This window comes from Delphinapterus leucas, chromosome 2 (genome assembly GCF_059928025.1).
Source record: "Delphinapterus leucas isolate spDelLeu-1000000601 "Yukka" chromosome 2, BTC_Dleu_Yukka2, whole genome shotgun sequence".
NCBI lineage: Eukaryota > Metazoa > Chordata > Mammalia > Artiodactyla > Monodontidae > Delphinapterus > Delphinapterus leucas.
This window is the reverse complement of record NC_143130.1, coordinates 37,998,174-38,013,720: the sequence shown is the minus strand read 5'-3', so window position 1 is coordinate 38,013,720 and position 15,547 is coordinate 37,998,174. Positions and strand designations below refer to the sequence as shown.

Here is a 15,547-nt window from a genome sequence, read left to right as displayed (position 1 = left end):
GACTGATTTATTTTATAACTGGAAATTTGTACCTTTTGACCCCCTTCACCCACTTTGCCAACCCTCTACTCCCTGCCTCTTGCAACCACCAATCTGTTCTCTGTATCTGTGAGCTGCTTGTTTACTTGGTTTTGTTTTTTAAAGATCGTACATGTAAGTGAGATCATGCAGTATTTGTCCTTGTCTTTCTCTGTCTGACATATCTCATTTAGCCTAATGCCCTCGAAGTCCCTCCATGTTGTTGAAATGGCAAGTTTGCATTCTTTTTTATGGTTGAATAGTATTCCGTTTTGTGCATATATACTGCATCATCTTTATCCGTTCATGTATCAGTGGACACTTAGGTTGTTTCCATACCTTGGCTGTTGTAAATAATGCTGCAATGAAGGTGTTGTGCATATATCTTTTCAAGAGTTTGGGGGGTTTTTGCATAAATACCCAGAAGTGGACTTGCTGCATCAAATGGTAGTTGTATCTTTAAGTTTTTGAGGAACCTGCATAATATTTTCCATAGTGGTTGTACCAATTTGCCTTCCTACTAACAGTGCACAAAGGGTTTCCTTTTGTCCACATCCTCACCAATACTTATTTCTTACCTTTTTTGGTAATAGCCATTCTAACAGGTGTAAGGTGATAGCTCATTGTCATTTGACTTACATTTTCATGATAGTGATGATCAATATTTAGTGATGTTGAGCATCTTTTCATATACCTGTTGGCTATCTGTAGGTCTTCTTTGGAAAAATGTCTGTTCATGTCTTCTGTCCTTTTTTTCAGTTGAATTGTTTGGGTTTTTTGCTATTGAGTTGTATGAGTATTTCGTATATTTTGGATATTAACCCCTTATCAGATATATAATTTGCAAATACTTTCTGTTATTCAATAGGTTGCCTTTTCATTTTCTTGACTACCTGCTTCGTTGTATAGTCCTTTGCCCATTTTCTAATTTTTATTTATTTATGTTTTACTTTTGAGCTTTGAGAATTTTTTATATATTCTGGATATTAGTCCTTTGTCTCATACGTGTTTTATAACTATTTTCTTCCAGTCTAGAGTTTCGCTTTTCACCTTAATAAGTGTCTTTCACAGAGCAAAGTTTTTAATTTGAGTAGAAGTCCAGTTTATCGATTTTTCCTTTTATGAATTATACTTTTGGCATTAAGAAGTCTGCCTAGCCCTAGATCCTGAATATTTTCTCTCATGTTTTTTCTGGAAGTTTTATAGTTTTCCTTCTTACATTTAAATCTGTGATTCATTTTGAGGTAAGTTTTTGTATAAGATGTGAAACTTGGGTCGAGGTTCATTTTGGGGGCTGTGGGTGTCCCAGTTACTTTGACACCATTTATTGAAAAGCCTATACCTGCTCTATTGAATGTTTTTGTACCTTTGTCCGAATCAGTTAGACATATTTATGTGGGTCTATTTCTGAGTATTATATTCTGTTTCATTGATCTATGTGTCTGTCTTTCCACCAATACCACATGGCCCTGATTACTCTAAGTGTATAATAAGTTTTGAAATTGGGTGGATTATTTCCATCACATTCTTCTTTTTCAAAATGGTTTTAGGTGTTCAAGGGTCTGTGCCTTTCCATATACATTTTATAATAATCTTTGCCTATATCTGCAAAAAAAATTTTGCTAGGATTTTGGTGGAAAATGCATGGTACACTTGTATATTAATTTAAGGAGAATTGATGCCTCTACTATGTTGAATCATCTAATCCATGGAGGCTGTATGTTTCTCCATTTGTGCAGATTTTCTTTGATTTCTTTAATCAGCATTTTGCGGTTTTCAGCATTTAAGTCCTGTACATATTATATTAGGCTTGCACCTAATTTTTCTTTTTTTCTAGAAATTATAATGGTATTTTTTATTTTGGTGTTCACATCTTCATTTCTACTGTATTGAAATATAATTACTTGGTTTTTGTGTGTCGATCTTGTATACTGTCACCTTGCTAAACCTATTCATTAGTTCTAAGAGTTTTTTGTAGATGCCTTGGGATTTTGTACAAGGTAGTCATGTCATCTGCAAATAAGGACTTTTATTTCTTCCTGTCCTGTGCCATTTTCCTTTCTTTTCTTGCCTTATTGCACTGGCAAGAACTTCCAGCACTGTTTGAATAAGTGGGGAAAGTAGACATACTTGCCTTGTTCCCCATCTTTCAGTCTTTCACCAAGAGGTATAATGTTAGTTCTAAGTTGTTTCTAAATGTTCTTTGTCAAGGTAAGATAGTTCCCCTGCACTCCTTTTTTTCTGAGTTATTACTATGAATTGGTGTCAAATTTTTTCAAATGCTTTTTCTGTATCAATTAATATAATCGTATGATTTTTGTTCTTTAACTATTAATATAGTAGATTACATTGATTTTTGAATATTCAGCAAGTTTTGCATCTCTTTGTAGATTTTATATACAATTAACTTTTTAAACCTTATTCTTTGAATAAATTCCAAATTCAGAAGGTACAAAAATGCGTACAATGAAAAGTCTCCCACACTATCCCTTAGCTTTTTAGTTCATTTCCCCACAGAAAACTAGTTCATCCCAGCAGTTTCTTGTGTATCATCTGGAGGTTATTATGCATATATGAGCAAATACATTATCAACTTTTATTATCTACACTAGCAGAAGTTACTGTGGAAAGAAACTAACTATTGAGGGTGTGCATATGCTAGGCGTTGAGCTAGTCACTTAAATTATTTTATTGAATTCTTAGAACACTCATTTTATTTTTTTCCAATTTTTTTAAATTATTTTTGGCTGCATTGGGTGTTCATTGCTGTGTGCGGACTTTCTCTAGTTGCGGCGAGCAGGAGCTACTCCTCTATGGGGTGTGCAGGCTTCTTGTTGCAGTGGCTTCTCTAGTTGTGGAGCACAGGCTCTAGGCGCGTGGGCTTCAGCAGTTGTGGCATGTGGGCTCAGTAGTTGTGGCTCACAGGCTGTAGAGCACAGGCTCAGTAGTTGTGGCACGCAGGTTTAGTTGCTCTGCTCTGCGGCATGTGGGATCTTCCTGGACCCGTGTCCCCTGCATTGGCAGGTGGATTCTTAACCACTGCACCACCAGGGAAGTCCCAGAACAATCCTTTTAAATAGGTCTTAATATTTATTATTTAAGGTTCAAAGACATTGATTGATTTGTTAAACATCACTTAGCCACTGAGTGGCATAGCTGTTGTTAAGTTTAAAGTCTGCCTGGCACTGAAGTTCATGCTTTTTTACCATAGTGCTTTTATGGGATCTTCACTATGGAATATAGGGACCCTTGTTTTTTCTAATTGCCCCTTCTGGGTATGTACACACTCAGGCCAAGTAGTAGTGATATCAGTTTTGAATGTGCTAGGTAATTGATTACATTTCTAACCACAACCATCACTGACTTGTGAAATCAGAAAATTCAGCAGATTTTTACTTTGAGAAAAATGTCTTCGGCCTGGTTAAACAGTTGTGGGGATATAATGAAATTTACTTTAGTTGTAGGCTTAACCTTACATATAATTTGCAGGGATAATAGAACCAGAAATAATGCACCAGGTGAAACCACCCTTGGCTGTTCCTTGTCTTCCTTTTTACAGGAACTTGCCCTTCAACTTCCTTTTGACTGAACACATTTTGCCTTGGGCAGCATAATAAATTATAATACCATAATTTTTCTCTGCTAGTTTATAATAAATTATAGATACCTTGGTTTATTTGGTGCCTATAAAGGTTATACCAGACAAATAAATTCAGATAATGGATATATAGTGAAAATGGAAATTACAAACTTGAAAATTTGCACTTTTCATATGTAGTTGATGACTTACCATTGTCATCTTTCTGGGCCTTGTTTCCTCATCTGAAAAATAAGAATATAGGTCTAAGATAATTTCTAAGAATTTCTTTGAGCTAAAATAAAATGTACAGTGATTCATTCAGTCATATAACAGGGTCAGACCTATTGATTTTTAATTTGTAAATTTTGCTAGTGAGCTACAATGTAAGGGGCTTGCCCTTTTCTTGTAATGATTTTCATAAAAAATTGAATGTTTTATGTGAATTTTAGTCTAAATCTCACAAATTAGGGAAAGTTTATTGTGGAAGAAGGAATGGGGAGAGACTTGAATGAACAGAATGAGGGTAACTTCTCACAACTTTGGGCATTTTTACGTACTTTCAGTCAATAAATGAATTCCCCTGTATTAGACAAAGTCATCTTTATGGATCTGCTAGTGCCTGTTCTCAACTAGTTGACATGTTAATTTATGGAAAAGGGTTGGTGGAAATGAAAGCACTGGAGACCCATTTCCTTCCAATTTTCCTCTAACATGTCAGTGAATGGGGAAAGTTGGCAACTTCAGTAGGGAAAGTTGTCACAAAAAGTGGGAAATGAGTACATTTCAGAATTTAGCAGATGGTTCTATAAACTCTTATATAGTGGGACAGGATTAAGAAGTGTGACTAGTGGCTGTGTGGCCTAAATCTGTCCTGTTAATAGTTGTTACTCCAGGAGAATCTGCTCTGAAAAAGCAGAAACACATTGACTTGTGTGGGTGGCAGCAACAATCTAGTTCCTGATTAAGATAAATAGAGCTGAGGCCCCAACCCTATAAAACAGGGGCAGGAAAGAAAAGACAAGGAAAAGCCCTTCCTTATAGTTTTGTTTGTCTTTGTGCAGCAATGTCTTAGAATCCTGCAATTAACATTGGGTACCTTGGACACAAAAGAGTATGTGGCCCAGAAATTTCATACTTGGCCAAACTGTCATTCAGGGCAAAAGGTTGATAGGTCAGTAGCCTTGGAAAAGATGTTCTGCAAATCTCTTCTGAGAATCTTGTTTGAAGTTATTCGGTAGAGGAAATGAATTAAAATAGAATTCAAGAATGGAGAAGTTGTGCTAGAAACTGTCAGTATTTTAAAATTATAACTAATGACAGACACAGGAATAAAAGCACTAAGCAATAATCAAGAAAGGTTTGATGTTTATAAGCAACTTTTGTGGTAACTGGGGGATTGAAAAGAATGTAAAGGATGAAAAACAAGATTTTCAAAGATTTATGTGTCTCTATGTGTATGTATGTGTAAATAAATGATGGACTAGAAAAGGGTTTGAAGACAGTGGTCTAAGCAAATGGCCAATTTCTTACTATAATTTATGATTTTATAGTATGTTCCAGTGTTTGTGAAAATCTTTGTTTGCCACTTTTTGAGTTAAAAGCAAGACATATATCTGACACATTGTTGTAAAGGATAAAAGAAAACATAACGGACTGGGTAGCACAAATCAACAACAACAACAAAAAAATCCTAGAAGCACGAAGAGAAATCTACCTAATCAGAACAGTTATGACAGTAAATGTTTGAATCCCCTGTTGAGGAGATACTGTCTTTTATAAGAAGGAAATTTCCAGAGATTTGCTAAATAAAATAAACATAAAGCATAAGGGACTGAGGGTAAACACCAAAGCTTTGGTTCAATATGTCAAACAAATGTGAATAAAAAGAAAGTAGGTTTGGCGATCTTAATGATAAACAGAGCAGAATTTATGGCAAATGTGGCATAAGGATCATTTTTATATGGGTAATTGGCACATTTCTGTAGTAAAGAGATTAATGATCATAACAGCAAAGTTCATGAGACAAAAATAGAAGTATAAGTAGAAATCCACAGTCATGTGGTTTGGGGGGATTGCATCATATCACAGTTTAACATCAAATAGCAACAAACCATATGAATAGTATTATAATTAAAGTCCAGATTTGTTTTAAGTGTCAGTGAAGGATATATAAAAATTGATCCTATGTCAGGCCAACAAACAATTCAAGTTCAAGGAATATAAACTATGTTGAAAGCTTATACAAATCACTCAGTCATTATCTCCAGCGCTAACCATCTAAGAATGGACCCAAGTTGCCAATGTGATGATCAAAGTGTTGGCTGTATTTATTGAGGACCCAGAGAACATCAGTGTAAAGAACAGGGCTCCCTGATAGAGATAGGCTGGAGAATGTGCTTGGGACCTCAGGCCACAGTAGTTGCCTCCCATTGTCTCCCTCCTGTAGGTCCTGTAATGGATCTGTGAATCTGCATGGAGGATTGCAGCCTGTCTGGCAAGATCAGGTGTTGAGAGATGGAAAGCCCAGGGTGAGATAAGGGTCTGCTGACTTGCCTCTGGAAAGAAGGTTCTGTGCCTTGTTCTAGGTGTATTTAACTTCAGGAAGTCAAGGAGGAAGCTTGGCTCTTTTTACTGATCCCTGGAGTAGGGAGCAAGGCAGAGCTTGCTTCCTTTTTGAGGCATAGGAACTCTGCCCAATAAGTGTTGGCCATTGGCCTTCTTTTTGCTTGTTGAGTAGCCATTGAGGTGGGAGAGAGACCAAGAGTGCTCCTTTCAGCCCTCCAGAGTAGGAAAGCTATGTCTATGGAGTGAGGTAAAAATTGGTAAAGAGAAGATGGGTTCCCTCCAAAAAGACAAAAAAGGTTATAAATTAATGATATAGTGATACTGGGCTTCCCTGGTGGCGCGGTGGTTGAGAGCCCTCCACCTGCCGGTGCAGGGGACACGGGATCGTGCCCCGGTCCGGGAAGATCCCACATGCCGCGGAGCGGCTAGGCCTGTGAGCCATGGCCACTGAGCCTGCGCGTCCGGAGCCTGCGCTCCGCAACGGGAGAGGCCACAACGGTGAGAGGCCCGCGTACCGCAAAAAAAAAAAAAAAAAAAAAATATAGTGATACTAACATATATAAATAATGTATAAATTATATATTATATACATGTTATATATACAATTTATATATAAATTTTTATATAAGTATAAATAAAATAATAATAGAAACTAAAGTTTTAGAAAAGTAAAAAAAAAACTCTGCTAAATAAATAGCTGTTGGATCAAATGGGAAATAAAGCTTACCATAGTGAATTACTTTGGAAGTGATGGACCTTTGAGGCCATCTCTTTCAGAATGTTAGTAGCTTATAACTGTATGATGTGAATTTTGATTCCTGATGGGTGTTTTTCTCTCCCTTGGACCTCAGTGAGAGGGGGCAGTGGTTATTTATCTTCAGCAGTTTCTGTAGCATCTGTTTTCCCTTCTAAGCTGCTGCCTGATGCTCTTCATATTTCTGGTTCCAACCATAATTATTAACTTCCACTCCTGCAGCTTTTTATTGCTCCCACCAGGCTTCTATTATCATAAGAGAATATCAGCTAATTGGACTTGGTTGTAGTTAACCCCTGGATTCCACAGTTGTTGAATGACAGGTAAAGAATTGTCTAGAATCTGTTAACTTTGGATTCCTTCTGCATTGGAGAATATAGCAGGCGTCTTTTAAGTTGCTGGTACTTTGAGAGTTGGACTCAAAACTTAGATTATGTAGGACCATACTGTTCCCTGCAGAAAAGGTATTTTTTCTAGGTCCTTTACCCAGACACTGCAGATGCTGTAATATACAGCATCATTATTTGTCAGGTGACCGCTCTTGTGTGGCTGGGGTTTCCAGTAGAGCAGACCTGGTGCTAACTGGCTTCTCTAAGGGCTGGAGAGAGTTAAGTAAGTGTGTATCTATCTGTTTCCTGTTTAATCCAGGATGCTAAAAAGCCTTTTTTTGGCAGGTTCTGGCTCTAGGGTTTGTTTTCTTTGTGAGCAATATGTACCTATAGCAGTAAAGGGCTGAAACAAAGTTTATTGTTGGCGTGGCTGCAGTGGGCAGCTGGAGCCTCCATTTCCTTGGCCATTATTCCTCTTGTTTTACACATGCAGTATTAAAAAAGGGAGGTATGGCATGAATTCTAATTCATATGAATTTAGAGGAAGTTGGACAGGAAGCTGGGCTCTGGAATGAGACTGCTTGGGTTTGAATCCCAGCTTCACTTGTTACCTGTGTGATATCTCGTGCTTCATTATCCTTTTCTGTAAAATAGGGGAGATAATTAGTACTTACCTTGTAAGATAGTTGAAATGACATTTAAAGCACATTGAACAGTACCTGGCACAGAAACACTCAAGTGTTAGCTGTACTCATTTATGTTGTTATTAATAACGTGAACACTTGCTTTTCTTTCAGAATTGAGCACTTTGCCGAAATCTACAGTCAAAAAACTGGCATCAAAAAGGAAGTTCTTTTGAAAACCTTGTGGGGAGATTATTATATAAATATGAAGGCTAAGAAGATTATGAAGGTTGATCAGGTAATGTGGCATATGTCCCTGTTGATTGTTGGTCCCATTGTTGCCCTATGAAAACCTGTACTGTAACACTCCTGTAATTTGGCCTTGGTTTATGGGAGTCAGTTTATGAGGGATTTTCTACTGTATATATTTGGCTAAAGTTCATGTGTCTTATATCCAAGTATTGCTTAAATAGAGTTCTTTAGGACTGCCTGGGTTTTTTTGTTTGTTTGTTTTTTCTTTTTAAGAGGAGCAAAAATCTCAGATCCTGTGCATGTGAACTTGAAGACACATATTTTGCATCAGGCATTTGTGTGTCCCCTTCATAAAGAGACATCTCTTTCAGACATCACTGTGTGGCCCACACTTTATCCCTAGTCTCAGCTGAGGCCTTCTCTCACTGAATGTCAGTCACCATGCTTTGCTGATGTGGAGAGGCAAGTGCTCCCTGGAGCACTTCATTCTATCGATTGAGGGGATGTAAGGCTGCTGAATCACATAGCCTCAGAGGATGCTTTTCTTGAAGATTTTTTTTTAAATGTAAAATTCAGGATTTTATGAATTCATTCTCGTTGAAGAGCATGTATATTCCCTTAAGAAGGTATTTATAAGTATAAAGCTACAGGAAAGAAAAAATATCAGAAACCAGCACTGCTAATGCTGTGGTTTTCATTTCTTTCATTCTTTCTGGATAGATACATACATCCCTCAGTTGAGATTTTGCTGTTTATATAATATAGCTGCTTTTCTGCTTGACATCATATTGTGAACATCTTCCGTTGCCATTAAAATCTTTCTATAAACAGTGTATTTAAGAAGGAGCCAGTGTATGAAGTGGGAAAGAGCATGGTTTGAGAATCCAACTCTGTTTGAATCTCAGCTCCACCACTTACTAGTTCCGTGACATTTGTCTCAGTTTTTTTCATCTGCAAATTGGAGATAGTAATACTTACAGGGTGGTTAGGATAATTATATGAACTATCCAAGAAAAGTCTTTAGAACAGTTCCTGTCACATAAGGACCCTATTACATCATTTACGTAATCATTCTACATGAATGTAGAATCTACATAAATCCTGTAAGATTGGACATAGTTTTTATTTCTGTTTCACAAATATTTCGATATTTTAAGTAAAGCTGTGGTGGGCATCTTGATAAATACATTTTTATGTCTTGACAATGAGCTTTTTTTAACCAGGCATTCAAAGGTAATGGCCTAATTTCCCAATACCTTGCCAATAGTTCTTGAGAAAGAGGGTATCAGTTTATATTCCAGCTCTTGTATATTATCCATCTCAAAGTGCTCTTGCTATTATTCTGTACAGTTTGGTAAGAGAAATAATAGGGTTTTTTTTTGTTTTTTTTAGTATCTTCTTCCTTGAAGTTGAACATTTTTCATGTTTAAGAACATTCTTTAGAACAAAGTCCATGGAAATTTTAGAGTGAAGCTTTAGCTCTCAGCTTGGGTATCATGTATTTCTTTGATGGCAGTGAAAGGACAACTGCAGTGATATATCCCCCAAATGGTCTTGTTTGTGAAGTCCATGGTTCCTGGAGGAAGAGAACAGTGGGTTGTTACTGATTGTGGATTATTGGCTTTTTAGAGCATTCTTAAAGCTACTTTCCTCCACTTTTCTGTTGAGTAAATATTTTCTGGTAGAAATGAAACACTGATAATAAAACATGTCAAGAATGAATATGTAAGATACCGATGAAATATTCAGAAATTTAAGCCCATTCATCCTTTTTTACAGGCAAAAGGAAAGAAACCTTTATTTGTACAGTTGATCCTGGAAAATATATGGAGTTTGTATGATGCTGTCTTGAAAAAGTAAGGCTGTTATAAATTGTTACATAAATTGGGCAGTATAATTTGCCTCACTTTTCAGTTTGATGAGTCACACTTCAGAAAGCTGAGATAGACTGAAAAAATGAACAGAGCCTTTACAGAGGAGTTGATTACAGGGCTTGGAAACAATTTAAAGGAGTATGTGTAACCCAAGTAAAGGGTGACAGGAGGGAGAGAACAGCCATATTTTATAGAGTGCTGAGGTGAAGAGATATAAAGGATGGAAAGAAACATTAGACTTTTGTTTATACAAACTCAGTTTAAAATAAAATAGTAATTGTAGTAGAAAAGATGCTTGATATCAAGGATCACTAATGGGGCACTTGGGGGAAAAACTTGCCTGATACAAGTGGAAAAGAATGTTTGCTTCAGTAAATTTCTAAGTTGTTCCAGAGATGGAATAATGATTTTTTAGTATTTATTTATACAATTGCTTTACCAGTTGACATAGCTTTTTTAGGGAGATTGTGGAATGGTGCTTCGTGGGACGTTTTAAAGAAAAGTTCATTTGGAAGTGTATGGGTAGAGGTCGAGCAGTTTTCTCCTGTGGCAGGAGCCCCTTCAAGCATTTTTATTTTTTTGTAGTAAAAGTAATACATTAGGAATAAATGTGTCAAACAATGTTGAGTCCCTTTTCCTCACTACTCCTTTGTGTCTTTATGTGATCTTTCTCTCTCCTCACCCCCCACCCCCCACCCATCCTGTACGTTTACTATAGGGACAAAGAAAAAATTGATAAAATCGTGACTTCTTTAGGATTAAAAATTGGAGCCCGAGAGGCACGGCATTCAGACCCTAAAGTTCAGATCAATGCTATTTGCAGTCAGTGGCTTCCCATATCTCAGGCTGTTCTTGGTATCCTTTATTTTAATGGTTTTTAATGAAATCATAGATTTGACTAAACAAGAAAAACCAGTGTGTTATTGGCAATCCGGAAATCCTCTGAAAATAACGCATTTCCATCCAAAGTCTTCTGGGGTTATTTAAGGTTCCACCATGAAACTGTATTAAGTACTTTAAAAATGAATATATTAATATTAACTAGGACTAATACTAATATCATCCTGAATGTTTTTAAAAAATGTTTTTAGTTTTTGTTTAGTAATCTGTAAAATAAAAACTTTTAGACTAAGATTTACATATAAGTAGATAATTTAGATGTTTGTGTTAGGATCACTGGTTCATTTTATTTATTTATTTTTGAATTTTATTTTATTTATTTTTTTATACAGCACTGGTTCATTTTAGACCCATATTTTCGTTAGCTTGTTGATACTTCCTCTCACATTGGTGATTCCAAAAGGACTTGATTTTAAATGGCTTACATTAACTAAAGTGATTTTATAGATGAATTTAGACTATCTTCTCTTCCTTGACCTGTGTGTACTCAGCCGTACCGCTGCAGTGGGCTGGGGGTGCAGTGTCCTGGGAGTGAACCAGCAGTGGATCTCAGAGCTGTGATAGACACATACCCCTACAGTGGCACTCGCTCTGGTGGGGGACCTTCTTGTATCATAGCTTGTGGCTGATGGTTGTTTTATACCAGTTTATGAAACCACATAAAAGATTTTGAGGACTTAAAAGGTCACAGTTAGCCGTGCTCCTAAGTTCTGTTGTCCTTCCTCACTTGTTCCATAGGATGTCAGTGTTAGAATATCTATCATGAGGATCCTTTCTGGGCTCTAGAGTGTCCATGAACTCCCTGAAATTGTATCCATATTTTGAGATGTGATATATGGCGTAGTGCTGCCTTATAGCCCAGGCATCTTATAGATATACATTGTTACCTCAGTATTTAGTGCATACTGTGACTCTCTGCCATGGTGGAGGGCACTTGCTCAAGGTTTTGAGTCCTTAACAGCAGACTTCAGCTATGGTGTGTCAGAAACTTCCTAGTCCCCTTGATATTACAGCCGAGAGAGTGGAGAAACTGATGTGCGCAGGATCGCAAACATTTGATTCTCTTCCACCGGAAACCCAGGCACTGAAAGCAGGTGAGGTAAAGATGAACACAGCAGGTAACATATTTTTGAGTCCTAAGTCCAGACTACTCTAGACCAATTTGCTAAATGCTAGTTTGCTAAATGGCCAAATGGCCAATTCCACAGACAAACAATTTCACAAACATTTCACCAGTTGCCTTTTGTTTTCTAACATTTCAGTTTTGCTAGAGCCATTTCGCTCTGCCAGTGGAGTGGGGATACCAGAGGCTCTGAGACCGCTACCTTTTGCCCTGATCACATTTCATAATCTTATAATCATGCTGTATTCCATCCTCCTAAACAGCCAGGAATGTGTTCCTAAAGTGCCATATCACCACCATGGCTGTGTCCCCAGAGACTGTGGAAAAGTGATTTCAGGGGCTGTGCTGCTCTGTTTTTTTTTTTTTTTTTTTCTTTTGCGGTACACAGGCCTCTCACTGTTGTGGCCTCTCCCGTTGCGGAGCACAGGCTCCGGACACGCAGGCCCAGCGGCCATGGCTCACGGGCCCAGCCGCTCCACGGCATGTGGGATCTTCCCGGACCGGGGCACGAACCCGTGTCCCCTGCATCGGCAGGCGGACTCTCAACCACTGCGCCACCAGGGAAGCCCAGTGCTGCTCTTTTGAAGCCCCGTATATGCGCTCCCCATGAGAGGGATCCTCCCATTCCAAGCTCCGTGTGGCTCCATGAAATTCATGTGTATGTACTCACTTTCTCCTATCCTTTTTCTCCCAATCTACTGAATTTGTAGCCCCTGCCCCCCAAGTCACTGCTGTTCTCAGGGCCACTGTTGACTGTCCTTTGTTATATCTTTCAGCCAGCTCTCAATCCTCACCTGACTAGATCCGTCACTACCATTTGACATGGTCGATCACTCCTTCCTCCTTGGGTCATTTTTTCCCTTGACTTCTAGGCTTCCACATACTCCTACTTTCTCCCTGTCTCCCTGGCTATTTATTCTTTTTTTCTTTTTTTTTTTTAAAAAAACAGAAAAATCAAACAAAAGTTTAATAACATATATACATGGGACAGACCCAGGAAAATAGAATAACTGGCCGAAACCCTCACCTTAAATACTGTGAGTGGTTTAGGACTTCAAAGGGGAGGAAGGCAATTCACATGAAGACGGAAAAGCAAAAGTTTGGTTGAAAAGAATGTTTGCTGGGCTGTGCAGAGACTCTGGGACACAGAGTGGACTCTGATCTCTAGGTCCTTCCCGTTTTCCCCACCACACCCGTCCCATATTCTTTGCAGTGATAGCTGCATATCCTTTTCTGGTGATAGCTCTATTCCGGGACCAGGTCCTTTATCTAAATTCTTTAGACAGCTAAGGGGACATAAAAAGAAAGACTTCCTGAGTCTTCTGCTTCTTAAAAATAATCAGCCTAAATTAATCCTCATGCCAGAGAAACACATTCTGGGGTGGCAAATTTTGCTCTTCAGCAGTTCTCCCTTTGAAACGTCTTCAAGGAGTGTCACAGTCCAGAAGCTGAGTTCGTAGATTGTTCCATCTCATTAAACCAGTCTCAGGCCTGACAGGAAGTCTGTCTAGTTAAATTCATTTCTGGAGGCAGTGATGCAGGTGGGCTCTCAAAGTTAGGCTTATAAGGTGCAAGCAATCGGGTATTATAAGAGGCATTTCTGTGGAGACAGAAGAAAAAGGTTAATGGTTGGAGCAAATTATAAACCAACTTCTGAACCTAGGAGGCAGCCAGTCAAGATTTCTAGATGTCAGAGTCAAGTATCTGCATTGTGAAATGTCGTTGATGATGTCGTTGAGCGTTCAGGTAAACTTTCTGAGCGGCTTACACAGCAACGGGCCTGAAGATTGTCTAAACATGGGATGTTGTGTGGTGGTCTCTCTCAAATGTATTGCAGGTTGTTCAGCTTCAGTTTGCAGGCTTCAGGAAAGGGGCAGCTTTGGTTCTCAGTGATTCCGAATCAGAAGTGGGAGAAAAATTGGAAATGTGACTTTGGAGAGTTGTAGCCAAATATTTGAGGAAACTAGAAGAATTCAGGATCCAGTCCAGTTTACCACTAGAAAAACAAAACCTCGAAGATGATAACAGAACTAGAATCGAATATCCACAAGTGTGTATTATAGTTTCTATTGAAACATAATTTTTTTTTCTCTGAAATCACCCTCATTTCTACCCAAGATAGCCAAATTAAGACTAATTTGTTTGCAAAGTAAGTTTAGTTTCATTAAACTTGGCCTGATTATTTTTATAGGTCCAGGAAGAATAGCAGCTGACCATATAGGCTCTTTTAAATCTGCTTTGCTGGAACTTTTCATAAGGAATTTCCAGATTGAACTTCTAATAGCCTCTTGAGGCTCCGGACGCGCGGGCTCAGTGGCCATGGCTCGCGGGCCCAGCCACTCCGCGGCATGTGGGATCTTCCCAGACCGGGCACGAACCCGTGTCCCCTGCATCGGCAGGCAGACTCTCAACCACTGCGCCACCAGGGAAGCCCCGGCTGTTTATTCTTAATCTCTTTTTCCAGTTCCTCTCCATCCTCTGACTTTTTAACTGTGGGATACCCCAAAGCAAGGCTTAGTCTTTGGACCTCATCTGTTTTCTACCTGCTGATCTTGTCCAGTCTCAAGGCTTTACATGACAACGGCATGCTCTTAATTCCCACATTTATCTCATGCCCCTGCATCGAGTCCATCTGCAAATACTGTTTACTCTTCCTTTGAAATATATCCAGAACAACTACTTTTCAACATTTCCACTTCTGCCTCCCTGGGTCCTCCCTGGACCATGATCTCTCATCTGGTTATTACAATAGCTTTCCAGCTGGTATCCCTGCTGCTGTTCTTGATAGCCTTTCGTGTTTTCTCAACACTGCAGCCAGGGTGATCCTGTTAAAAATTGAAGTCAGGGCGTGTCACTTTGTTCCTCACAGCCTTTCAAAGTTTTCCCTGGCAAGACTTCTGATAGATATTTAATTCTTGCTTCCTTTATTCCTTATTTGAATTTTGTTTTTGTTTTTGTTTTTGTTTTTTCTCTACGTGGGCCTCTCACTGTTGTGGCCTCTCCTGTTGCGGAGCACAGGCTCTGGACGCACAGGCTCAGCGGCCATGGCCCACGGGCCCAGCCGCTTCACGGCATGTGGGATCCTCCCGGACTGGGGTATGAACCCGTGTCCCCTGCATCGGCAGGCGGACTCCCAACAACTGCACCACTAGGGAATCCCCCTTTTTTGAATTTTACTGTTGAATTCTTTATGTGTGAATTATTTTGATGTGGGGTGATTTTTTTAAAAAATTACTAACCGATGGTTTTTTATCTTAACCAATGTTTTTTTATGTAGGTTAAGAAAAATGTCAATATGTTGATAGGAAATTGTGTTAAAATTTATAGATTTAGGGGAAATTGACATCTTTATAGTATTGAATCTTAATTCATTTCTAAGGTTTTTGGTTATTATCATGATAAGATGTTTTATTTTCTAACTTGTTTTTGTGAGGGATTGGAAAAGCTACTGGTTTTTATGTATTTATTAGTAAGCTACCTATTGACTGTTGACCTTTGGTAAAATTTCTCAGTTCTATCCCTTCTCCAC

General features: G+C 38.5%; 1 protein-coding gene across 4 annotated transcripts in view; it reads left to right on the top strand.

The window, feature by feature from the left end:
* EFL1 (elongation factor like GTPase 1) overlaps positions 1-15,547 on the top strand; it is a 132,475-nt gene that overhangs the window by 19,217 nt on the left and 97,711 nt on the right. For all 4 annotated transcript variants that reach the window (XM_089906708.1, XM_022554491.3, XM_089906710.1 and 1 more), the window contains 4 exons: positions 8,044-8,167; positions 9,901-9,977; positions 10,714-10,850; positions 11,867-11,989. In XM_089906708.1, the coding sequence (XP_089762834.1) occupies positions 8,044-8,167; positions 9,901-9,977; positions 10,714-10,850; positions 11,867-11,989 (461 nt within the window). The remainder of the gene's footprint in view (positions 1-8,043; positions 8,168-9,900; positions 9,978-10,713; positions 10,851-11,866; positions 11,990-15,547) is intronic.